The sequence below is a fragment of the Lissotriton helveticus genome, chromosome 8 (assembly GCF_964261635.1).
Source record: "Lissotriton helveticus chromosome 8, aLisHel1.1, whole genome shotgun sequence".
NCBI classification, from domain to species: Eukaryota; Metazoa; Chordata; class Amphibia; order Caudata; family Salamandridae; genus Lissotriton; species Lissotriton helveticus.
In genome coordinates this window covers 1,254,733,660-1,254,760,591 of record NC_136069.1, presented here as the reverse complement: position 1 = coordinate 1,254,760,591, position 26,932 = coordinate 1,254,733,660, and the positions used below count along the sequence as shown (strand labels likewise).

Sequence of the window (26,932 nt, the reverse complement as noted above, 5' to 3'; positions counted from 1 at the left end):
TGCCAACTGTGAAGAGACAAAACAAAACACTGCTCCTGAGATGGTGAGCTCCTCCATGGTTGGCCCATCTCTTTCCCAGTTTAATGAGGTCTCTATTAATCAGGTTAGGGACATTGTGTCATCCATCAAATCAGGCTCTGCCCTTGATCCCTGCCCTTTTAAAGTACTGCTCCCAGTATCAGAAGTACTGCTACCAGCTATTACAACCATCTGTAACACAATGATTAACACAGGTGTTTACCCCTCTGATCTCAAAAAGACGCTATTAAAGCCACTACTAAAAAAACATAACCTAGATAGGAACGAACTTAAAAACCCATAATCTACTGGATGATTCCCAGTTTGGTTTCCGCCTAAATCACGGGACAGAGACGGCCCTGATCAAGGCTACTGAGGACATCAGAACCATTCGTGATGCGGGTGGTACAGCAGTCTTGATACTGCTCGACCTATCAGCGGCATTCGACACGGTCGATCATGCCATCTTGATCGACCGTGTCGAAGCACTGGGGATTCGACACAGGGCTAGGACTCTCCTGGCTTCTTTTCTTGCTGAGAGAACCCAGGTAGTCACCATAGGGCCCTTTCAGTCCGCCACCCTGTCCTTGCCGTGCGGTGTACCTCAAGGCTCATCCCTGAGTCCGACACTATTCAATATATATGTGTCGGACCTTGCCAAAACCATTCGTGCCCATGGGATGAGCCTTACATCTTACGCCGACGACACTCAGTTGGTTTTGGCTATCAGAAATGACGGCCAAAAAATCGCTGATAACTTCAATCTGGGTATGCAGGCCATAGGGAACTGGATGGCATCTAATTGCCTTAAATTGAACTCTCATAAGTCCGAGGTGGTCATCTTTGGAAGTTTAACCCCAGAATGGTCCTCCCGCTGGTGGCCACAGTCTATGGGTCCTCCCCCCACCCCTGTCAGCAAAGTGAGGAATCTAGGTGTCATGTTTGACGATCGTCTCACGTTTTTCCCTCATGCAAGTCAGATTGCCTCCTCTGCTTTTTATAAGCTACGAATCATTAAAAAAATTCTCCCTTTCCTTCCAGTTTCTGCTGGTAAAACCCTGATCACCTCTTTGGTCCTGTCCACTTTGGACTATTGTAATGCCCTATTTCTGAATTCCCAAGAAAAAGTTCTCAATAAGCTGCAAACCATCCAAAATGCGGCTGCCAGACTGTTGGGTGATGTCCCCAAGTTTCAATCAGTCTCAGGAACCATCAGAGAACTTCACTGGCTCTCCATCAGGAACAGAGCTAAATTCAAAGCCTTGTGTATTGTCTATAGGGCGTTGCATAATCAGGGACCAGCCTTTCTTACGCAACAACTTGTTCCCTATCGACCCACCAGATCCTTGAGGTCTTCTGACCTCCTCCAGCTGGAAATACCCCGTACCAAACTGGTCTCATGGGGCGACAGAAGATTTCTCGTCTCAGCACCTAAGCTTTGGAATACGTTGCCACTATCTATAAAGAGCAGCCCCTCTCTGTGGTCCTTCCGAAAGCATCTTAAAACGTGGCTATTTGATCAATAATTACATCCCTCTCTAAGGCAGATTTCAGCAAATACTTAGCGCCAAGACGTCCACGGGCCTTCGCTGCGCTTAATAAGTGTTTAAATAAATAAATAAATAAATTTTGCGTCATTTTTAACATGGAAAAAGTGACGCAAAAGTGGCTCACGGGGCTTGTAAATCTGCCCCTACGAGTTTTAGGGGCGATTCTCCAGCAGACACTTTCAGAGGCTGGACTTGCCTTTTGTGAAAATTAATAACTGTAGCCCTCCTCTCTTAAACTTTTAAGAGGTCCACCACCTTTGTTAGTTGAATGTCAAGCGCAAGTACATTTTTTTTAGTGAGGTACAGTTTACTGCTTCACATTTCCTTGGGGAGCTTGGCTGTGCTAAAAATATCAGACCTACATAACCAGGTCAGTTGCTGGTCTCAAGATGGCACCAAGAGTGTACTGGTCATTTATACAGAAAAAAATCATGATTTATTTGTAGCAAACTAACACTCAACGGGGGTATTCATTCTTTTATTTCATTTTGATTCAGTCGATATGGCCATAACTATGAGTGCACGTTAATAAATCTGTAAATGATGAATGAAGGGACAATTGGGTAGATTATGTCTTTGCCAGCTTATTTCTATGGCAATTTTAGATGACAGTATATAAAATAGTATTGCATCACGGTTACTTACCTTTAATATTCCCTTATCTTTCCCTATGGTAACCAAACTTAGTCTGTTCATTGCCTGCTGCTTAAGTATCCACAAAGGAGCCATTTAGAAATTTGGTCGATTTTTTGCAGAAAGTATGCACTAGTGGCAGTGCTTAATTAGAGCCGGTGGTTTCCTTTGCTCGGCACCGGCACTTAACTGTCAACAACAGTGTTTGTGACAGTCTGCCACAAAGTGGCGCTGTCTGGCTTATTTAGACATGACCATAACAGCAGTCAAGAATTAATTCAATATACATTAAAAATGGCTAATCCCGGTCGTCCAAGCCATTTGTATAGCTTTGAAGGCCTGGAATAGTCCGAACTGTCACACTTGTAGGAGTGTGATGGTTGGTAGTTGTGTTGTTACCATCAGTGACAGCAAGGCAGGGGCAATGTGTGGTGCAGGCTGCAGTGGTCTCCTGACAGAGCACCAGCACTTATTCTGTTACATATTAAGCACTGACTAGTGACAACGCGTCTTTTTTGGGAATTACATAGCCAAAAAGATATGCTAGAGGGTCATCTAATCCACCATCACTGCTTTAAGCACAATAAAAAATGAAACCTCTGATGAGTCTTGAAAACGTGGCCCAGACATTGAGGCTGTGGCTTCCCTCGTAACATGAGGAATTTTCCTTTGTTTTAGCGGACTTCACCAGGACATGTTTTGAAACGGAGGTGGACTCTTTAGAAGTCATTATTGGCCTCTGTCGCAAGCTCATCTACTAGAGATCGTTATCGACCAGGGCTCAAGTCTCCACTTTTGGATCAATTGGTGGTTAATGAGTAGATGCTGAGATGATGTCCAAACTAGATATTTCCTCCTCCATCATTTACTTTTATTAATTTTGTAATTACAGTTCCATGTAGCTGCACCATCAGGTGGTTAGGTCATGTAGTTATTTCCATCCTCCTCTCTAGACACCCCAACTCTAAACACATATCCATCTAATTTGAAATAACCCTACCTTTAGCCAATGAGGAGGGATTGCTGAGCTCTCTATTCCACCTGAGGCGACACAGCTCAGATTTCTATCAGATGTGTGTGGGAGTCCTTGCAACAACTCTGTTCTTTACTATTTCAGATTCTTTATTACAACATCGAATTGGCTCCCTTGGATCATTTCTAGACAGCTCAACCAGAGCCATTATAAGCGGTTGTTATAGTTTTCTTCAGATTCTGGCACACAGAATTTATTTCCAAATGCTTATTTGGCTAATAATGAGGATAAATCTTTCTTTATGACTTGCATAGACTGCCCACAAAGAGCCATATACACTGATAACCCACAATCACAGTGCACCTAGTGCTTGTATCCTTTGCATAAGTGATCTAGATGCATCATTGGTAACAAATATCTCATCCAACAATGAGATGCAGAAAGGTCAGTCCCTTCCTTTCACTGCCAAAGGACAGAGCTATTGACATCAAGGAACTGTTTTTCAAGCATATTGTTAGAATTGGGGGTCTCTAGTTGGCAGAGGTAGGTACCTTTGACCAAGTAGGGACCCTTGCTTCTAGTCTGGGTAAGAGGCTACACTTCTAAAATAACCCCTGCTCCCCCTTGGTAGCTTGGCACGGGCAGACAGGCTTATCTCAGAGGCAGTGTGTAAAGCATTTGTGAACACATAAAGTAATACAATAAAAACACTACAGATGGACACCACACAGGTTTAGAAAAATAAGTAATCTTTACTAGACTAAACATAAGACCAAACAACAAAAATCCACAATACTGTAATCCAAATAAGTCTTTAAAATGGTAGAAATAGCTTAGGATGCAAATGCGACACTTTTACTCTTACAGTACCTTGGATGCGTAACACAAAGCAAACAAAAGGGTCATGGGGAAGGTGATGCGTCGGTTCCTTAGATTCAGGGGAGTGGATGCGTCGGTTCCTTACTGCTGTGCAGGGGAGTTGATTTTCGCTAACCACGCCGATGGTGCCAGGTCTAACACATATTTTAATAACTGAAGATTTGTAAGTATGTATTGTGGATTTTTATCGTTTTTGTTCTTGTCTCCAGTATATAAAAATATTGGATATTTTTGAATATTGGTGTGGTGTCCTTTTGTTGTGCTTACACTGTATTACTGTTGGTTATATGCAAATGCTTTACACACTGCCTCTAAGATAAGCCTGTCTGCTCGTGCCAAGCTACCAAGGGGGTGAGCAGGGGTTATTTAAGGAGTTTAACTCCCTTATCCTGACAAGTAAGAAGGGCCCTTATTTGGACAAAGTTGCAAACCATTGCCAACTAAAGACCCCCATTTCTAACACAAAACAATAGGTATTCTGTCACAGCGAGGCGTGCCCACTTCCCAGACAGGGTTTAGTGTATTGGGCCAGCGCCATTCATTCTGCTTGAAGGGCACATTTGGTTCCCTACTTGCATAGTCAAGTTCAAACCAGCTCAGGGAGCCGTTGGCTCCTGCGCTGGCGTGAAAGTGAACGAAGGACATGGGAGTATCCTCCCCACTGTCCGACCCCTCCCCGGGGAGGGAACCATGAATTGTCCCAACCTTTTCCATAGGGTACTTAGGGGGTTGCCTGTGGGTAGGTCCCTAGATTTGTCGTGGGAAAAGATTCATTTTAAGACACAACTACTTCTTTGACCGTCAGGGCACTCTGGACTTTGCTGGACTTCGCGCTAGGCCTCAAGACTGCAACTGGAAAGATTTTCTGCTGCTCCTGGTCTCATCGCCCTGCTCGTCTGCTGCAATGTCCATGGCTGTGCTCCATACAAGAACCTTCTAAGGCCTGTGGCCATCCAAGACACCTGAAGTAATCTCCCTTGAAGTGAAGGAGTCACTCCCCTGCATCTGTAGGCACCAGAATGATCTCACTGGTCTGCTGATCCCAAGCTCCTACGGACTACCAAAAGCTCAGCAGCACAGGTGGTGGGTCTTCACTGCTCTTGAGGCCTGCCCTGTCCTCTTACCAAGTGTGAGGCCGATATCCCTCATCGGAGCCGCAGGAACTGAACCCCTATGCACCTCGTCGACTTGCTGTTGCAAAGGCTTGCTGGCTTCCTTCCTCTAAGATCTTTGGGCTCCTAGGAGCCCCAACCTTAATCATCTCCAGTTACTAAGATCTTTGTCCTCACTGCAACTCCTGCATTGTGGGCTTGCATCTTTTTTGAGCTGCTCGAGGTCCTCCTATGACACCCATGCCTGTGGCCTGTGGGTCCCCTTGAGGGTCATCTTTGAATTCAGCTGGCTTGCCTGATTGCTCGGGGTCTGTCCTGACTCTCCTGCTTGTGGTGAATCACCTAGACCTTGCTGGTACCGACACTGTACCTCCTTCATGTTCCACATTGGTTGTATTTGCAAAGGCTTATTGGTGCTCTCAATGGACACTGACCCCTCAACTCTCAACATCCGATGTGGGAAAGCTCATGCATGGCTCCTGGTCTTCCACAGGGTCACTTGGTCCACACAACTAATGACCTTGTTACTCTAAGTGGCAGATTTCCAGATGACTCTCCAGCCTCTTTCACATTCCACTCTTCATTTGGGCAATCCCTAATTGGATATATGATGGTATCCTATCAGCTCTTTGGTGCATGTACTCATTTTAAAGTACTGAGTACACATTTAAGTGATCACAGTATTTTATCAGTAGATGTCAATCTGGAGCCTGAGTTACTGGAAATCTGGAGTCGAAGAGATGATAGTATTCTGTATAACAAAACTAATGAGCATACCTTTTGGTCTAATAAAAACCCCGCTTGTCTTGGAAGGCTTATTGAAAAAGTGATTTTAGGCACTAGACAGGAAAATCCCATCTCCTGGTTTGAGAATATTCTGGCCCTATTTAGATCAAGTGGAAGGAAAAAACCAGGCTGGTGGCATAAATCCCACAGTGGTTATATCAGTGGGAGTAAAAAAGTTAAATCACAAGATCAATGCCCTAATAAGGGAACAATTTAAGCAGAGAGGTTGCACAGTCCGGAGACTCACGTAAATATTGGGCTTCAATAGCTACATTTTGTGATTGGTAGAACTAAGGCAAAAGCGATTTTAATATCAGATGCAGAATGGACCTCATATATTTCACAGTAATATGCTCTAAATCCCTTGACTGAGGCCGAACCGGAACTAGTCTTGGAGTCTCCCATGGGGGTTGATTACGGCCCTCCCTCGTGTAAGCAAATAGAGTGCTTTATTGAAGGGGCAAGGTATTCAGGTGCAATGGGCCCAGAGGTCTTACCTATAGCGATAGTCAAACAAGATAGCTCAGCATGGGCACAATTTCTTTTTCCGGTATTTTCATATTGCTATGCACACAGGACCATCCTATCCTCCTGGAAATGCAGCATTGTGGTTCAATTATGTAATGTCCTAAAAAATCCCCTGCCAGTATTAGACCCATCGCATTATTGGATGCAACTGGGAAATTGTTTGCTTAAAGCATACTTCTCCACCTCCAGGATTGGGCTTTTTGAAACGACCTTGTCCTGATAGAGCCAGCTGGGTTCCGTAAACATTGTGGCACTCAAGATAATATCACTGCCTTCCAAATTTTTATCAAAAAATATCCAATGAGCTTTCAACCGGGGGACTCTGTGGAGGAACTTGGTCACCCTGGGGATCCCCATTAACCTGCTCAGACTGATCATTGCATTGCATTATTCTACATGGACTCAGGTCCTGATGGGAGGTACCCAGGGCTTGTCAAGTGAAGTAGAGACCCATAATGGGTTGAAGCAAAGATGCCTGTTGGCTCCTCTTCTTTTCCCTCTTTATATTAATGATCTACAGATTAGGGTGGGCCTCTATAAATGGGATTAATCGAAACTAGGAACTATGAAACTGAGCTGTCCGCTCTACGCTCTAGGTGGAGAAGTGTGGCTCAATGGTTAGAGTGGCACACCCTGATGCAGAGGCCTGGTCCGGACCAGGGTTCAATTCCCGCCTCGGCGGGTCTTGGGCTAAATTTCCCCAGACCTGATAATTCTCTCCTCAGTGCCTATTCTAATCATGGGTCCCACTCTGCAACTCTGGGCAATAGCTTGCTTAATCTCCACAACGGCCCCAACAGCGCTAGGATGCCTGGCTTCACCTTGGGGGTGTCCAGGAGTGGGCACTTCACAGGGAAAGGCCAGGAAGGGTTCCACAGTGGTATGTGCACAGTGCCTGAGATACCCCCCTGGGGGTCGATTCGGGCGCTATATAAAAAGCACTACATTTACATTTATGCGGAGGACGCCATTATGTTAGACCTAACTCCAATCGGATAACAAAGGCGCCTTAACCCCTTCGACGCTCATGACGAGCTCAGCTCGTCATGAAGTACACCTCTTGTACGCTCATGACGAGCTGAGCTCGTCATGAACCGCGGGATTTTGAATTTTTCAGCGCACAGCGGGAAAATGCGCCGCATCGATGCGGTTAAGGTTGAATTTGCTTCCCTTACAAGTAATACCAGGGGCGTGGGAAGGTCTCCCTAGGCAGGGTAGACTCTGTCACTTATGTGGAAGCTGTGAGAAGGATGGAAAATCATGTTTTATTTGTCTGCCCTCTACTACATCCCTCGCAACGTAGTTTTTTGAGACCGCTGTTCCTCAAATATAACATTGCCACTGCTGAGAAGGTCTAGAATTTCCTTATGGCCCCTCATTCTGAATTAGTTTGTTTTAAAGGTTTTTTTTTTTTTAAGCAATTTTTAAATATATTCTAGAGAAGGATTATGTTGCTCCATGTAGATGTAGCTGGTATCATAGGGGTCCCTTTGGGCAAAAATCCAATACATTTTATAAGTAGAACTTTTTTGGGTTCTTCTACTTTATAGCTGAAATTATTGGAGTATTTAATGGTATGATATGTCTTGCACAGACCAGATTTTGATGGTATCATAAAGGGCTTCTGAAATTGGTACTGTATTTGCAGTTGTACACTTTCAACACTTTGTATATATTTAAAATTTTCTATAATACATAGTTGAAGTCATGAAATAATGTAATGACACAACTCGTTTTGTACTGGCCTAGTTAGTTTTAGTATCTAAAAGGATTCATGAAATTGAATTTTTGTTTGCAATTCAGCTTTTCTCCTCTTGTATGCAACTACGAATTCTTCATCTTCTATGAAAAATTGTGATTTGGAATGTTTTTGGTCTCATTTTAGCTTGTTTTCAAGTGTTGGTTGATTAAGTATATTGGAGATGTCTGTATATATTTTAATGTGGAAATTCAATTCAATTCAATTCGAGCAGGAATGGCAAAACAGAGGGGCAGAAAAACAAGCACAAAATGCAAAACAGAGAGCAGAAAAGGCAAAAATAGGGCCGGAAAATGAGCATAAAGGCAAAACAGAGGGCAGAAAAATAGCAGAAAAGGCAAAACAGAGGAGAATAACAAGCAGTGAAAGCAAAAAGGAGGGCAGAAGAACTAGCAGAAAAGGCAAAATAGAGGGCAGAAAAATGAGCGCAAAAGGGAAATAGAGGGCAGCAAAACAGCCCCCCTGCCAGTTTGGTACTGGATATATGTCCCTCGTGATGTTTTGTAGGGAGAACCAATATAAGATGCTTCATAAAGGCACAATTTTGAAAATTGTTTGTCCCTTTTCCTGTCTCAGTTGTAAGACTGTTTTAACATGGGAAATGGGCAGTATTCAGAGTGTGGATCTTGTATCCAAGAAATGCAATGATGCTCATTCTTCTGAGGCTGTACGGACTCTGGAGAAAGTGTCTCTCTTGGGTGGTTTCATAAATTGCCGCTCCCTCCCCAAACACGCTCAAGAAATGTTCGACCTTCTTAATGACCGCCAACTTTAGTTTCTGTTCATCACTGAGTCAGGGCTCAAGGCCTGGTCTGATCCTGACCCTCCCTGTAGGCAACTCCATTGTCCATTGTGATAGAATGGAAGGGAGCGGTAGGAGTCTGTTTGTTATTTTTCATGATGTTTTTCAGTACACTGTGTCTGAAGTTGAGGAGTTAGGGGCAGCTGAAAATCTGAGATTCTGTTTCAAATTAGGCTAGTATTGTTCTTTTGCTGGAATCGAGGCCCACTGCCCTCCAGGCCCGGGCACCATTTTCTTGGGCTCTTTAAGAGATACGATTTCTCCTCATAAACTTCAATACTCCAATTTTACTCTATTAGGAGATTTATATTGTCACTTTGCCGACACTTATAAATCAGACGCAAGGAGTGTTATTGATAATTTCTCTGTTCTTTGTCTTCCTCAATGTGTAGTGGGCCCCACACATACAGCAGGTTGTACGCTGGACTTGGTTTTTATCAACTGTTCTTTGCTGTTCCTGGGGGTGCTGGAAGTACACCACTTGCTAGTTTTAAAAAAAATATATCAATGGACTCTCAGGCGTCTACCACTAAACAATCAGGCTCTAAGATTTCTTGTATTCGTAAGAGCAGGAAAATAACATGTTCCAATCTGGTTAGTGAGTTAGCTCACTGACCCTCTCCTCTATAGTTAACATGCAATCCACAACAAATACATTATACAAAACAACATACAATTGAAATTTTCAATAAAGTTAATCAGAATTCATAAAGAAAGAAGGGACAGGGTCAAAAGAAAGGAGCAAATCCTTGACTAAGGATAACTTATACAACCAGCTACAGCTAGTTCAAACTATTATTGGTATCAATTACTCCCTCAGATGCGCCAATTGTATGTTGTTTTGTATAATGTATTTGTTGTGATTGCATGTTAACTATATATATGGATTGTAAATAATTTGTTTGTAAATAGTCAGATATTGGAATATAAATGTATTGAATGTATAGTGTTTCCTTTTTTTGCAAAACTTCCAAAAAAAAGTTCAAAAAATACTTCAAACAGACAGGTATAAATGAAAATACCAGGTCAAACTCAATAAATTTGTGTTTTTCCTACAATCGAAATAGATTTTTGGAAACTTGGTGGGTGTAGGCACATTTCAGTGTTTTCTAGTCTAATAGGGTCCAGCCTACCCCATATCCCATATGGACCTAACTCCTTAGTTTTACAAAGTTTCTGGGATTTTACGACATGACTCTATAGCAGGTCTCCTTCCTTTTCTGTAGTAAGAGCAACTTATGTTCAATGAAAATCATCCTGAGCTACTAATATTATTAGTGTTGTAATAGTGTCCATTTACATTAAAGGCCACACCATGCAAGATTGCCAGCAGTGATCACCTCAGTGCATTAGGGTCACTTTCAGTAATGTAAACAGGTTTTGTCAATTTAGAATACCTCTACATGGATTATACATAAGAGTGATAACTGCAATTCATCTGGCACCAAGGTCATAATATGAGTAATAACCCTCTTCGACGCCACATGCTTCATCACCCCTATAAGTTTTAAATATATTTTGCAAGTTCAACCAATTTTCAATTTAGGTCATGGGTATATTAATTAAAACAAACATACGCTTCGAATTTAATAGGCTGTGGAGTACAGAGGAGAGCTACTTACAGGTAGCTGGAGAGCTACCTGTAGCTCACAAGTTACTCGTCGGAAAAGTCTGCTCTATTGATCATTGAAGTCAGGGTGAGCGTTAATTCATTGGCCCTAATTATGGGTGCCTCTTTTGATCCTGACTTCTGTGCAAACCCCTGTTTGAACTGAAGTCGGAATTATGAGTTTACCAGATTTTACCAACAATTGAATTTTTCCCCAGATTAAGATTCAGCAGGTTAGTTCTGCTGACACTCTGCTGACATTTACTGGATGGAAAATACCAGGACAAGTGGATTTTGGCATTGTAAGCACAGAATTCTGCATTGTATGGCCTATGTTGACGTCATTGGCATTATGAATTGCGTCTGATAAAAGTTAATGTCTACAATATAATTATTTACTGGGTGTGACAAATAATGCACCAACTCTGCAAGACTTGTAATCAATGCCATGGTGTCATCTCGATAAATAAGGGGGGAAACACCACCACAGATCCAGTAATCCAAAAATACATGCACAGGTGTGCATTTTTGACAAGTGGTAGCTCGAACTAAAGTTGTCACTGTTTCCAGGGAAACTTCAGCTATTCTTGATATTGTTTTTTACTCCTGCACTTGTAGACTGCCTCCGTTCTCACTGATGTAGGCCATGCAGGCATGTTGCATGCTTAACCACCTGCTGACTTTAGCTGGACAGTCACTGGAGGAGAATTCAGCTTCTGAATGAACTATAAAAGCTTGGTGAACATTGATGGCATTCATTTCCCTCAGCTAACTGGTAAAGCCACCACTAAAAGGTCTACTAATTCCTCCTCCAGCTAATCTCACTTGTGCTAGTCAACCTCAGTAGAGTTCTAAAATTTTGGGCGGCCAGGAAGAGGAGTGTCTTTTAGGAGTTCCCAAAGGTATTATGCTGTGCTAGTCTAAAGTAGGTGAAGGCAATTAACATGGATAACTTCTGCATGCTTAGGGGGCATTTACGATGGCGAAAGGTTCGCCACCACCAGCAGTGCGGTGGCGGGCCTCCGCCATTGGAAAGCAATTTCCCCAGCCACATTACGATGGGGGGGAATCTGACCAAGACCGTGGCGGGTGCAAAGACCGCTCACCACAGACCCGCCACAGGCAATAATTACGATTGCCTGGCGGAGCGGTCAGCATCAGTAGAATGGTGGCGGTGCTTAGCAGGCACTGTCCGCCAGATTAGGATGCTGGCCACAGCCAGCCTTTCTGTGGCGGGTAAATGCCATTGGAAGGCTGGCGGGGATTGGTTTTGGGGGCTCATTGCGGGCCCCCTTTGTGTTGGGGGAGGTGTTTGTGCACTGGGGGGTACCCATGGTACCCCTCTACATTTCACTGCACTACGTGGCAGGCGCTGTATGTGCCTGCCACATAGTGCAGTGAAATACACAACGTGCATTTTTAACATAGCGGTGTGTACTGCAGTCACCAGCACCCACCGCAATGTTACATTGCAAAATGCAACCGCCATGGTGGCGGTCGCATCCTAATTTGGAGCGCTGGACCACCGCATGCATGGCGGTCGGTCCCGATCCCCACAATCAATCAATCAAGCATTTGTATAGCGCGCTACTCACCCGGAGGGTCTCAAGGCGCTTGGGGGAGGGGGGTCTGCTACTGCTCGAACAGCCAGGTCTTGAGTTGCTTCCTGAAGGCGAGGTGGTCTTGGGTCAGTCGGAGGTGGATGGGGAGGGAGTTCCACGTCTTGGCCACCAGGTAGGAGAAGGATCTTCCTCCCGTTGTGGCTCTTCGGATGCGGGGGACGGCGGCGAGGGCGTGACTGGTCGATCGAAGCTGGCGGGTGGGGAGTGTAGAAGGTCAGGCGTTCGTTGAGGTATCTTGGGCCTTGGTTTTGGGGAGCATTGTGTGCGTGGGTGAGGAGTCGGAACGTGATTCTCTTGCTGACGGGGAGCCAGTGCAGGTTTCTCAGGTGTGTGGAGATGTGGCTGTGTCGGGGAACGTCCAGGATGAGGCGTGCTGAGGCGTTCTGAATGCGCTGGAGTCTTCTCTGGAGCTTAGCTGTGGTTCCGGCGTAGAGGGAGTTGCCGTAGTCCAGTCGGCTGGTGACGAGGGCCTGGGTGACCGTCTTCCTGGTTTCGGTGGGGATCCACCGGAAGATCTTACGTAGCATGCGCAGGATGTTGAAGCATGACGAGGAGACGGCGTTGACTTGTCTGGTCATGGAGAGGGAGGAGTCCAGGATGAAGCCCAGGTTGCGTGCGTGGTCTGTTGGTTTGGGTGTGCTGCCCAGGGCAGGGGGCCACCAGGAGTCGTCCCAGGCGGAGGGCGAAGATCCCAGGATGAGGACTTCCATCTTATCTGAGTTCAGTTTCAGGCGGCTGTTCATCATCCACTCGGCTACGTCTTTCATCCCTTCGTGTAGTTTGGTTCTGGCGGTGGCGGGGTCGTTGGTGAGGGAGAGGATCAGCTGGGTGTCATCGGCGTAGGAGATGATGTTGAGGTTGTGTTGGTGTGCGATGGCCGCAAGGGGGCTCATGTAGATGTTGAACAGTGTGGGGCTGAGTGATGATCCTTGTGGTACGCCGCAGATGACTTCGGTGGCCTCTGATCTGAATGGGGGGAGGCGGACTCTCTGTGTTCTTCCGGCGAGGAAGGAGATGATCCATTCCAGTGCCTTCTCCTGGATTCCGATGTTGTTGAGGCACTGAACTAGGGTGCGGTGGCAGACCGTGTCGAACGCCGCGGAGAGGTCCAGGAGGATGAGGGCCGCTGTTTCTCCGTTGTCGAGCAGGGTTTGGATGTCTTCGGTGGCTGCGATGAGGGCGGTCTCGGTGCTGTGGTTGGCCCGGAAGCCGGACTGCGAGTGGTCGAGGGAGCCATTCATCTCGAGGAAGGCGGCCAGCTGTTTGTTGACGGTCTTCTCGATGACTTTGGCGGGAAAAGGAAGAAGCGAGATAGGGCGGTAGTTTTTGAGGTCGGTGGGGTCGGCAGATGGTTTCTTCAGTAGGGCGCTGAGTTTGGCGTGCTTCCAGCTCTCTGGGAAGGTGGCGGTGTCGAAGGAGGCGTTGATGATGTCCCGTAGGTGGGGTGCGATGACGGAGTCGGCCTTGTTGAAGACGTGGTGAGAGCAGGGGTCTGTTGGAGATCCGGAGTGGATGGAGTTCATCGTGCGAATGGTGTCTTCGGTGTTGATCGGGGTCCAGGCGCGGAGGGTGGTGGTGGGGGGCGTTGGTGCGGTCGTAGGGTGCGTCGGCTGTGTGCTGAAGCTGTTGTGTATGTCCGCGATCTTGCTGTGGAAGAACGAGGCGAGCGAGTTGCAGAGGTCTTGTGAGGGAGTGATGTCGTTGTTTCCGGCGCTAGGGTTCGAGAGCTCTTTGACGATGTTGAAGAGTTCCTTGCTGTGTTGGGCGTTGTTGTCCAGTCGGTCCTTGAATGCGGTTTTCTTGGTGGCGTGGATCAGTTGGTGATGCTTTGGAGTTGCGAGCTTGAGGGTGGTCATGTTGTCTGTAGTAGGGTCTCTGCGCCAGGCTTTCTCGAGGGCTCGGCAGTTCTTCTTGGAGCTCTTGAGTTCGTCGGTGAACCAGGATGCTTTCTTGGAGCTGGGTCTGGCGGGGGGGGTTTCAGCGGAGCGAGGTCGTCTGCGCAGTTGCTGATCCACCTCGTGAGGTTGTTGGCGGCTTGGTTGGGGTTCGCTGAGCTGGCGGGGGGGTTCTGGCTCAGGGATGTGGCGAGCTGGTCGGCTGTGATCTTGTTCCAGCTCCTGCGGGGGGCCTGTTGCGGGTGGTGGTGGAGCATGGTCCTTCTAAAGCTGAAGTGGACGCAGCTGTGGTCTGTCCAGTGGAGTTCGGTGGAGTGGCTGAAGGAGATGTCCTTGCTGGAGGAGAAGACGGGGTCAAGCGTGTGGCTGGCGTAGTGGGTGGGGGTGGTCACCAGTTGCTTGAGTCCGAGGTTGGCGAGGTTGTCCAGCAGGGTGGTGGTGTTGCAGTCGTTGTTGTTCTCCAGGTGAAAGTTGAGGTCCCCAAGGAGGATGTAGTCAGCGGAGGGGAGGGCGTGCGGGCTGATGAAGTCGGCGATGTCTTCGCTGAATTGTGTGCGTGGTCCTGGGGGTCTGTAGATGAGGGTACCTCTGAGGGTGGTCTTGGGGTCGGTGTGTATCTGGAAGTGGAGGTGTTCGGCGGCGGTGAAGGTGTCGTCGGAGTTGGTCGTGATGCGGATGGTGTTCTTGTGGACGATGGCGATGCCTCCTCCAGTGTGGTTGACGCGGTCCCTCCGGGTGATCTTGTATCCATCCGGAACGGCGATGGCGATGTCGGGCGCTGAGGAGGCGTTCATCCAGGTTTCCGTGAGGAAGGCGACGTCTGGAGCTGTGGTGTCGAGTAGGTTCCAGAGTTCTACGGCATGTCTGTGGACGGAGCGGGTGTTGAGCAGGATGCACTTCAGGTGGTTGCTGCTGGTGTTCGGCTTGGCGGGTGCGGTGCAGGAGAAGTTGCAGAATCGCCAGCAGAAGGGTCCGTGGGTGCGTCGCTGGGTGGCTCGGTAGCATCCGGGAGTTCGCCAAGTGTTGAGTGCGATGAGTGTGGCGGCGTCGTAGGTCCGTCGGGTGGGCTGGCCTCTGCGGGGGCCAGGGGTCCTGGCGCTGGGCGCGGGCCAGGCGCGGACGGGCACAGACGGGCTTACCTTTGGCGCACCTTCGGCGCACCATCGGCGCGCCTGCTGCGCGTGAACGCTGCGCGTGCGTGGGGGCGACATAAAAAGGTAGCCGGGAGGGAGGGTCAGCTGGGTGGCGGGAGCGGGTCACCCAATGGGCTGGCGGGGGCCGGGGCCGCAGGGAGGCAGCAGCGGGAAAGTCTGGTGCGGGCAGGCGGCTCAGCGGTGGCTGGGTCGCCGGAGCCGAGTGCTGGCGAGTGCTGGGGCACAGGAGCAAGGAGGCAGGCAGCAGGAGGAGCGAGGGGGTGACCAGGCCTAAGCAAGGCTCCGTGGTCGCTCCCGAGGATGGGAGAAGATCTCCTTAAAAAGGTAGCCGGGAGGGAGGGTCAGCTGGGTGGCGGGAGCGGGTCGCCCAATGGGCTGGCGGGGGGCGGGGCCGCAGGGAGGCAGCGGCAGGAAAGTCTGGTGCGGGCGGGCGGCTCAGCGGCGGCTGGGTCGCCCTAGGCGAGTACTGGCGAGTGCTGGGGCACAGGAGCAAGGAGGCAGGCAGCAGGAGGAGCGAGGGGGCGACCAGGCCTAAGCAAGGCTCAGTGGTCGCTCCCGAGGATGGGAGAAGATCTCCTTAAAAAGGTAGCCGGGAGGGAGGGTCAGCTGGGTGGCGGGAGCGGGTCGCCCAATGGGCTGGCGGGGGGCGGGGCTGCAGGGAGGCAGCGACGGGAAAGTCTGGTGCGGGCGGGCGGCTCAGCGGCGGCTGGGTCGCCCTAGGCGAGTGCTGGCGAGTGCTGGGGCACAGGAGCAAGGAGGCAGGCAGCAGGAGGAGCGAGGGGGCGACCAGGCCTAAGCAAGGCTCAGTGGGCGCAACTATGGTGGTCGAACAAAAGTCCAACCACCATCGTAATGACCCCCTTAGTTTTTATGTTATGTTTTGAAGTGGCCCTTTTTTCAGGGTTATCCTAAACATTTTGCCTTCCTCCTCCTCTGTTTTTGGCTTCGTTTTTGCTGGCTTTAGGACTCTGAGCACTTTACCACTGCTGACCAGTGCTAAAGTGCATGTGCTCTTATCTAAAATGTGATAACAATTGGTTTATCCATGATTGGTATATTTGGTTGACTGAGACTGAGAAGTCCCTAGTAGAGTGGCATACCATATACCCAGGGCAGTAAACCAAATGCTACTAGTAGGCCTGAAGCACTGATTGCGCCCCCACAGAAGTAGCCTTTGAAACCTGACTCAAGCCTGCCACTAGAGAGCTGTGGGCACAGTTTACTGCCACCTCAACTTGGTGTTTACAACTACTTTGCCAAACCTTAAACTACCCTTTTATTACCTACCAGTCACCCCTAAGGTAGGCCCTAGGCAGCCACAAGGGCATGGTGCTGTGTAAGTAAAGGTAGGACATGTACCTTTTTGTTTTACATGTCCTGGTAGTAACAACCACCCACGTTTTCTTTTTACTACTGTGAGGCCTGCTCCTCTCATTGTTAGCATTGGGTATTCCTTAAATTCCCTTTTAAGTGTAATCCTTGATTGCAGAGGAGTTGCTGCTTTATGTTTTATATAATTGGATTGGCAATGACAAAGCCACTTTAGTTCTAAAGTTGGATCTGGTATTACTAATCTAGAGTTGTCACTTTTATAAAGTGGACATATCTCTGCTCTTAGCTCTCTTGTATGCCTTGCAGCCTGTCTCCAATATACATCTACACTGCACAGCTACACTTTGTGCATTCCTTCTAGACAGCCACAAGTACAGGACACTCAGATGCATCTGCATTTATCGGCATACTTATGGGTATTCCTGGGCAACAGGAAGGGGAGGAGCTGACACACATGAATAGGTAGTGTCTGGCCTTACACAAAAAACTGAATTAACCCCATCAGTTAGGCTGGCTGTAAGGACACATGTGCACCACAAAGGCTTTATGTAGGCACTTCAAAGACACATTTGGTTATATGTATTGGGTATGCTACCCCCTCTCACTAATTCACTTTGGCGTCCTAAGGAGACTCTGCCAAGAAGAGGAGCTGTGCTACAGGAGGGCGTGCCACTTCGCCAATTGCTTTGCTGTGTTTGTTTGTTTGCCTTCTGCCTGGTGATTGCTTGGGTACGGAAGGGACTGCCACTTTACTACCTGCTCTGCAGCGTTGGCCTGCTGCCTCTGACCTGTGCATTGAGAAGGACGGGACCTGCTCTCTACAAGCCTTTGCAGTCTAAGTACCTCCAAGGGTTTGTTGGCTTGCCCCCTATTCAGGAAAACTCAGGGACATGAAAGATTTCATTCGCATAAACGACCATATCTGGGCTCTATTAATCCAGAGTCTGACCTGCCTGACTTTCCGTCAACCAGTCTTGGGACTCTGCAGAGTGTCAGCAGCCACTTTTGGGCATCCACAGCATCTGTGCAGTGCACCGATCAAGAACCACTGTGCCGGCCTGCTCAAGCACAGACCATTGTGTTTGTTGTCTTCGCCAAAGCCGCAACGCCCGAAGACAGTTCAGAGTGACCCAGCACACTTTGCACACATCAAGGAAAGATGGGCTTCTGACCTCTGTGACTCCAATCACTGCATCACATCCAGCAAGGGGAGACTCCAGCAAAGTGGGTCCCAATCCCGAGGCCAATATCACGACTACAATCCCCCGAGAAAGGTGCAGTTTTCTCAAGGACATAAGATTAACCTGCACACCAGCACTCCATGGGCTGTCCTGAACGGAGCGAGTAGATCAGTGTCCTGCAAACTTGACATTGCTTCTTAACTATAATACCTTTGGAAACATTGCTTCATGAAGACCTGGGTAGAAAGTCTGTTCCTGATCCACAGTGTGGATTGCTGTCATTTCCCCAGCTTTACCATAAAGAACCTACTTTCAGCGTTGTACATTCTTGAAGTAGTTATAGCTTGAGATGCTTTAATTGGATTCTTATTGTTTTTATCTTGTTTTAGAGAGTAAAAGAGATACTATTTTCATACCCCATTGTAGAGTCTTTTTTGTGGCGTTTTCACTGTGTTACTGTAACCACATATGACCAACTGCTTTTCACATTTCCTCTTATGTTAAGCCTGACTGCTCTGTGCAAAGCTACCGGAGGGTGACGATGATTTAAGTGTGTGACTGACTTACCCTGACTAGAATTGTGGTTCTTATTTAGACAGGGTGCACACCTTTGCCAATTAGGGACCCAATTCCTAACATTATGGAAAAGTCCATACCCAGGTTGCAGCACATTTCGCTCTCACGAATGGGACAATATGCCTTCTGTGATAGCAAAGATGTTTGATGGTGCACATGTGGGTCTACACACTTTGAGTAAGCCGGAAAGGTACTCTCTTTTCTCAAAGCACCTGAATATAATTCTCTTTTAAGTGCTGTGGGCAAACAAAGGACAAATTGAGTGATATTTCCAAGGCTAAATATCACAGTCCATGTGATTTTTAAGCAAGTAGAGATATTTGAGTTATGTTACAGACAGGTCACCTGCGTTATTGGAGCTATAATATGAATCAACTGGAGCATTGTCGGTAGGGATTAACAAGTCAAAGTAATACATTTAAAGTATTTTTCCAATTGCTTGCAAACATTTTCAATTAAATGCAGCATACCTTTCTCCTTCCTGACAGCTTGTCACAGATAGCTGTTCCTACAGTAAAAGATGCTGCCAATGATGACACAACTATATTCACAAGAATTTTGGATGGCCTGCTAGACGGATATGATAACCGGTTGCGCCCTGGACTAGGAGGTAATTTGTTTTAAAAAATCATTTACAGTTATCTTCCCCCTTTAACTGTGCACATCACTCAGCATACACTTTAAGATATCAAGACATCAAGACACTTGCACATTGTGTGGGAGCTATTTTAGAAATTAAGTGGTTTAAAAGCAAGTGGTGCTGTCAATCAGTTTTTGCACAGTTGCCTGCACTCTAACAATAGTTGTTTCTAGTTTGTACTTTAATCATTTTTCTTGCAAGCAGACAATATTGTATATCACTGAAGAAGGTGCTGGAGGCACAAATGGGGCAGTTCTAAGAACATCAACCTTCTAAGCCGCATTCCTTAGTTTGCATGAGCCATGCAGATCTGGAGATTGGCATAGGCTTGGCTTTATGTGGCCTTTAATGAAAATGTGCTGCAATAAGTGCTACAGTTTTAATACATTCTGCCATTCCTAGCTGCTGAAAATAATAGCTGTTTTTATAATTCAGTTCACTGACCTCAGGCGGGTGACTTGCTTTTTTCGTGATTTTAACTCCTGACTCTGTGGTCAATGTGGTCAGGGTGAATGTTAATTCACAGTACTTGATTACGAGTGCCTTGTTTACTTCTGACATCTCTGTAGGCCAGTTGCGGCCCTTGGAGGGAGTTCGGTGGGGCAGGGAGACGGTGCGGGGTGGAAAACAACGGAATATGGATAATTGCAGGTAAGTAAACAATTTAATAAATAAAACAAATTTCGTAGCGCGCGCTGCATCGCATTTTGCGATGCAGGGTGCGCTACGAAATTCATTTTATTTATTAAATTGTTTACTTACCTGCAATTGTCCATATTCCGTTGTTTACCACCCTGCCCCTTCCCTGCACCGCTTCCCTGCCCCACCGAACTCCCTCCACGGGCCGCGGCTGGTTTAGACCTGGGCGGAGGTCTGCTCCGTGGAACTCTGCGGTACTTCGAAAGTAGCTTTCAGTGAGCAGCAGAGTGTGGTAAGTCACACTGCTCTCACTGATTCTTAGGACCGTGAGTTTGTTCCGCACTTTAAAATCGTCATGAATAGCCGTCATGCCGTTCGAGTAGATATTCTACAAGAGCAGCAGCTTCCTCAACGCGAGCAGCAGATTTCTCAACATTCATGGTGACGACCTGCTGCAACCATATGTGTTGAGAAATCTCGGCGGGAGAAGGTCTAGCGAGCGATTTTTCTTGCTCCCATGAGCCTCTTTGCGTCACTTCACCAAGTTTTGCAGGACTTCGCACTATACACAGAGAGTCGAGTGGGCAAAACTCTGTGAAATCTGCTGGCGGAGCAGAAATCTTAGCCCTCCCCCACTTCTGTGCGAAGACGTGTTTGAAAGGATGTCAGAATTATGAGTTTGTTGGACCAACAGTTAAATTCCCCCCAATAAATTTTGGCTGGTCAATTTCCTTTACATGTACAGGATGAAAAACATACCAGGAGAAGTGGATCATTAAAATCTGCATGATATATCCTATTTTCATGGGAAGCTCGTAAATGTCACTATGTATTGTATCCGATAAACATTGATGTCCAATGAATAATTATTTATTGAGTTTGATACATAATGCACCAACTTTGCCAGACCTGTAATCAATTTTAGAGTGTCATTTTATTTGCAAAATAAGGGAGAAAACACCACCCTAGGTCGAGTAATCCGATACTCCAGGCACAGGTGTGCATTTTCCTCTAGTTTTGATAGGTGGCAGCTCGAATTGAAATTGTAACAGGTTCCAGGGAAAACAGTAATTTTTGAAATTTTGTTTTTACTGGTGCACTTTTAGACTGGCTCACAGTCCTCATAGTTGTAGGCCATGCAAGCACGTTGCATGCTTCACCACCCGATGCCTTCGGCAGGAACAGGTATTGGAGGAAAATTTAGCTTCTTCTGACTGAGCTTTAAAAACCCGGGGAACCCAAAGGGCATTCAGTCCCCTTAGCTGACTGGTAAAGCCTCCACTACAACTTCTACTTATGGCCTCCCTCCCACCAGAGGCCGGCTCTGTATCCAGACCGCCCAGTAGGTCATCTACATTTTGCTTCCTGGGTGGGTTTCGCCTTCTCAGGAAGCAAAAATGTTGAACAGACACCCCACATCCAATTTGGACTTTGACTGAACAGAGTTGTAACTGGTACAGTCCCATTAATGCGATTGCGGGTATCCTTGAAGTAATGTCGCTAAAGCAAAAACAGTTTACAACTTGAGCCATGTGGAGTTCTAATGGAAAAGGAGTCAGTGATAAAATTGTAGCATATTGTTAAAATGGTTCAGAAAGACCCTGTGAAAGGGTTTATTGCACTGTAGGATACTACAAACAGGTGATGTGTAGACACTATCAAATAACAGAAGAGGGAAAACAGTGGATCTGAAATTGGATTACTAAATTACTTTTGTTTAACTAATGGTAGTGCCTATGAGGAGGGTAAATACATTTTAAAACAGCAAGCAGTAAAGGGAAATGAAACCTTTATATATTGTCCTTCATCTTTGTTACTATGTGATATTCAACCCAATAAAAAAGAGGGGGAACACCATTTTAAATATGATTAAACCACACAGGGTTTTACATATATTGTCATGTTGGTCATATTAACCCCAGAGGTAAGCATGAATTCCTAACATAACGTGGATTTAAGCAAAGGAAAATTCTTAAAAGATAACTTTATGAGCATAAATTAGGTTAGAAGGGTAACCTGGGTTATATCAAACATCTTGCAGATAAATGTATAGAAATATATAGAAATGAGAACGGAGAAGCCACATTAAAATCATAAGGTTAATGATGGCTATAAAGGAACCACCTGATTTAGCAATAACAGTAATGATATGGCAGTGGTCACATAGAATTAAATTTGCCTTAGAACCGTCAGTTAATTAAAACCTGATATTCTCTTCTGAACAATAAATAACGAGTTGGAAAAATCAAAGGAGATGGATCTTTAAGAACCCACTAATGGAGAAAACAATGTATTATAGAAGCAGCTCAATATAAGTAGGGTAAATTTTGTGTAAAGGCTTGCAATTGTAAAAAAAAAAACCTCTACAAGTATTTAAGTACGCTGTAAACTACTCTTTACTTTTTTTGTTGTAGACCTGAATAAAAGGGTGGATAGGATCTCACTCCTAAAAGGAACAAGTAGGATGGAAAATGTTATTGTGTCATATGAATAGTGGCTAGCCCTGAGGAAGGCAAAGTAATGTAACAATACAGTCAAAACCTCACGGATTAAGTTGACACATGATGTTTTTAAATTATTTGGATGCCTATGAATACTTGAATTGGTAGCTGGATGAAATAGATGCATATGTATAGTGAAGAAAGACCAGGTGTTGTTGGTGTGTGTGCATGGAGAATACTGATCTAGTTCAACTATGAGTGACAGAATAAGACTGAAAACTATGAGCCTAAAATTGGCGAGGGGATCATATCAACAGCTCAATGTATGGTACTCAATTCCATTCAATTAGACTTCATTCAGTTAGGTGATAACCATAAAAGCACAACTAAAAGCAAGTACAGTTAATAAATTCAATGTACAAAAATAATAAATTACTACATTTCGTAAAAGTGGATAAGATACATAGATAGTGCAAAATTAGGCCAGCAACACAAGAGAAACATATCACACAGCTGGTCATGCAATAAAAAAAGCTACGAGAACAATTTCACTGCAGCTCAAACACTGAATCTCTTGCTCTTCTAGTATCTCTAAGAAAACAACACACATTAAAAATCAATTGAGGATCAGGTAAAAGTTGCAAAAACAACAGGGAAAGGCAAGCTTGTTTAAAATTCAGACATCTCAAATAAAGGTTTAATAAACATGTTGATTGGGCCTGTAAAATGTCAACACAATAAAGTTAAGTGACGGGTGTCCTCAGGAGACTGAGAGCCGCAGCCACATGGGCCCAAAGTTTGTGGGGGTCTGCAGCCCTTTGGAAAGGTCAGGAGATGGTGAATCATATTGAGCCTAAATCTGGTCAATAATACATTGACCCAGTCATTTTTCAAAATCAACAAAGATGGTCTCATACCAGGTACAGTTATAAACAGAAGAAAGTCCCTCACCTTAGCTTTCAAGATCTCAAATGTTTCCTGATTAAGTGCGCTTTGTTGAAAAAAAGTGTATTTAACCCCTTTTATTTCAGCATGACTCATGGATTCTGGGTTCCAAAATACATCTCTCTCCCTAGGCTGCTTAGAACACCCTTAATGTACCCAATCCATGGAATCTTCATAGCTTTCCCGAAAGACAGTCTCTCAAAAACCCCCTTATTTTAATGCAAGTCACTGGCTGACTATAATTTCATCCAACCGATTAGAGACCTCAATGCAATATTATTGACTAGATACTGCAGTTCCAGTTCCTCGTGTACTGTAAATGCTGGGGTGTTTTTGTGAACCTGTAGTACCCGTCTCAAAACTGAGTTTTCAATAAGCTGAATGTTATCAAATTTTGTGTACCTCCACACTTCACTTCCATAGAGTACCTTGGATACATGGTATTCCTATATTTCATACCACGGTGTCTGTAAAGAATCCCTCATTTGGTGATTTTTATAAAGACGTTTTCATTTTTTGATGAATACATACTATGAAGAGAAAACAATGTTTAGAACAGTCCTCTAATAAAGGTCGTTAACACATAAGACAAATGATCACTACAATTAGTCTAATTGAGACTTAACAATTGAAAGAGGTCATTCAATGTAGGAAACGATTAAGTACCTGGTTCTCCCGAGTAAATATGTTTCAATGCAAAGCTTGAGATATAGAGAGAAAATCATTCCTATCACACCATGAAATAATGTGTTTCCTTCCATTTCCTACAATAAAAAGGCACAAAGTGGCTCATTGAGAGCCCATGCGGTTTTCTATAAAATTGCCAGAGTGATGGAAGCCCCGGCTTGACCAGCCCAGAAAAAAAACACAGATTCTATTTTAAGACCCAAATCAGTTCCACGGGGATTTTTTATGGACAGAAGTGATCCCACCAGCACGGTGTGGGCACTTTCAGAGAAATTGCAGTACCAGCCGGCCACCATGTCCTGGTGGACAGTTGATATTTTAGTGCATTTCAGAAAAATGTTGTGAGCAGGAAAAATATGCATTGGAAGCCACACCCTAAATACATTGGTTCTTATAATACAGAAATAGCAGAGGCTCTCTGTGGATGAGCTACCAGCTTGTTGTTTGTAATGGCAGAACCAGCTGGGGCTCTTAGTTACCCTCCTTTACATGAGGTGGAGGAAATGTATGGTTGGGGAATGAGGCATCACGTGGTTTTTTCGCAGATACCACACATAAGCCATTCTCAAAATGACTCAGTTCTGCATTTTGTGGGACCACTAGGTGCCTTTCCAGGTGTGAAGTGACTGGCAAAAAATATGTGAATGCCCACAAGTCTCCTCCATGTAAAGCCCCCTTTTTCTTCTGTAAACATGAACTTAGCACCATGGACCATCTGGTATACTGGCAAACATCTGCAGCAATAAGCGGTGCCCATACATGTTCCATAATCATGATTCTGCAAACCAGGATCTGGGAATGTATTCCTTCAGTTCAGTTTTTCACACATGGATGTTCAATATGTGTGCACACAATGTTGGAATGTTTTTGGGGTAGTTTGAGATTTGCTTGGGCTATACACCGTTTAGTCAGAATTTAAGGCGTGGTTCAGCTCATGATTTCAGGTTCTATCACCGAGTTACAAGTTGAAAAAATATTGTTGAATTGTATTAAATATTATTAAACTGGAAAAATGAAGGGTTCACTTTAGGGTGTTGGCAAGATTTAAATGTGTCTATGAAGTTTAAAACATCTGCTTGCAATGTTTACGGAGGTGGGGTAGTTTGTGGTTATTTTTCCCCCCATTTAATTCTTGAATACTTCGTTTAAACACACAATTTCTTTTTTCTTTCAGAGCGAATTACTCGGGTGAAAACAGATATCTATGTAACCAGTTTCGGTCCAGTTTCAGACACTGAGATGGTATGTTTGAGAGTATGCTATCCAAATGCATGACCGTTTCAAGCAGTTAAAGGCAAAAGGCCTAATCATGAAGAGTTAGATTAAACATAAATGCACACACATAAAATAAAATGTGCAGGATTCACTAAGCTAGATATGTGTAAGATACATATATGCAAATATACCCGAAAGATCTCTGGGGTGAAATGGACATTTGATTTTGCTTTTTCCAGCCCCAGGACACTTTGGCATTATTGTAAGGGCCGTAGGAGAGTGTGCCGGAGCCATGTTGAGGAGACATTTTATCATTCGCATTGGGAAGTGGACCTCTGCAAATGAGGGAATTATGTGCCTTTGCACCCACACCATATGACAGATATGGACAACGAGGCAAAGAGGCTGTCAGGTGGCACACAGACTCAGCCGCGGTCGGTAGGGGAGTACCTGCCGAGGCGGTGACGTGGGGAGGGGTTACTATTGTATGGTTAATGGAGGTTTGCAGGTAAGTAAACATTAAAATAAATCAAACAAATTTCGTTGCGCGCACTGCATTGCATTTGGGGATGCAGCGCGCGCAACAAAATTCGTTTGATTTATTTAAATGTTTACTTACCTGCAAACCTCCATTATCCATACATTACTAACCCCCACCCTGCCGCTCCCCCTCTCCACGTCACCGCCCCGGCAGGTACTCCCCTACCGACTGCGGCTGCACAGACTGTGCGGCACATAGAGGTGGCGTACAGTGAGTCTGCTACTGAGGAAACCTCCTTTGAGGAGGTTCGAGGTCCCAGGGACCCTTCCGCAGACATTCCCTTGCAGACAGTTGCAGTCACTCACACCTGCATGGAAATCTATGCTGCCCCTTTGAAACGAAGGCCGGGGTTGCCCCCTGTAGTAAAAGGTGGATCAGTGGCTTCAAACAGTTGGTCTGCCTTTCTCTAATGCTCTATTCCAGTGCCTGCCCAAGATCACTCCTACACTCTGAACAGCACTAGGTCACAATGCCCTGGTGTGCACCCAATGCACCCGATTTAGGGTGCACAGCAGTGCAGAGTGGCACAGTCAGGGGCATAGCTAGAGCTTGTGTCGCCCGGGGCTATCCCTCAGAGTGCCGCCCCTGGGGAGGAGGGGAGGGGGCGGGGGGAAAAAGGACCGAGAGACACGTAGTATCGCCGTTAATAGTTACCTCGATCATGCAAGTTATATGCACATACATGACACGGTCCAAGGTTACACAGTTAAATATACCGGTGACCGGCAGTACAAAAGAGAACACACAGACTGCCACCATACTAACACTTACATGTGTGACATTTAATTGCAGCTCTCTTCAGCACCTGCACTGCCACATATGCAGTACAATTCCTAAATCAAATAATGTAGCGTGAAGAACAAACTGACGACTTAACGTTCACTATAAGACAACACATCTTTGCTAACATGGATTTGTATGATTTGGATGCATTTCTCAGAATATGTATGTACAAATTACAAAATGCTCTGACGTCATCCGGAAGATTTCTTTGTAAATATGCATGTTTATTATTTGGAATCATTTCTCACATTTTTTTGTAAAAAAATAACTGTAGAGTACTTTAACATCGTCTACGTGTGGTATAAAATTTCAAATAAAGAAATAAAAACGTAGAAATTACCAGCGTTCACAGGGTTTTATACTTTATGGAATGTTCGCCGACACCCCACTGTACCACCGGCGGCCATGTCTACATTTCTGTAGTTGCAGGGCAATGCCTGCAATGTTCAGCTCATGGTTTGTGCACGTGGAGGGGCGCAGCTGGCACCCGAAGTACAGGTAACAACAGCAGGCCAGACATAAAGGAAGCATAGCTGCCAAGGTTTCAGATTGCTAAGTGTGACACTTTTTTCGCAAGGAAAATCAAGCAATAAAAACAACGGAAACATAAATATCAGAAATTACACCCATTT

General features: G+C 45.7%; 2 protein-coding genes across 2 annotated transcripts in view; one reads left to right on the top strand and one right to left on the bottom strand.

Annotated features, from left to right (window-relative positions):
• GABRA5 (gamma-aminobutyric acid type A receptor subunit alpha5) overlaps positions 1-26,932 on the top strand; it is a 661,916-nt gene that overhangs the window by 114,516 nt on the left and 520,468 nt on the right. The window contains exons 3-4 of the mRNA XM_078658237.1: positions 18,898-19,019; positions 24,936-25,003. Coding sequence (XP_078514363.1) covers positions 18,898-19,019; positions 24,936-25,003 — 190 coding nt within the window. The remainder of the gene's footprint in view (positions 1-18,897; positions 19,020-24,935; positions 25,004-26,932) is intronic.
• GABRB3 (gamma-aminobutyric acid type A receptor subunit beta3) overlaps positions 1-26,932 on the bottom strand; it is a 968,583-nt gene that overhangs the window by 655,639 nt on the left and 286,012 nt on the right. The gene's annotated exons all lie outside the window — the stretch shown is intronic.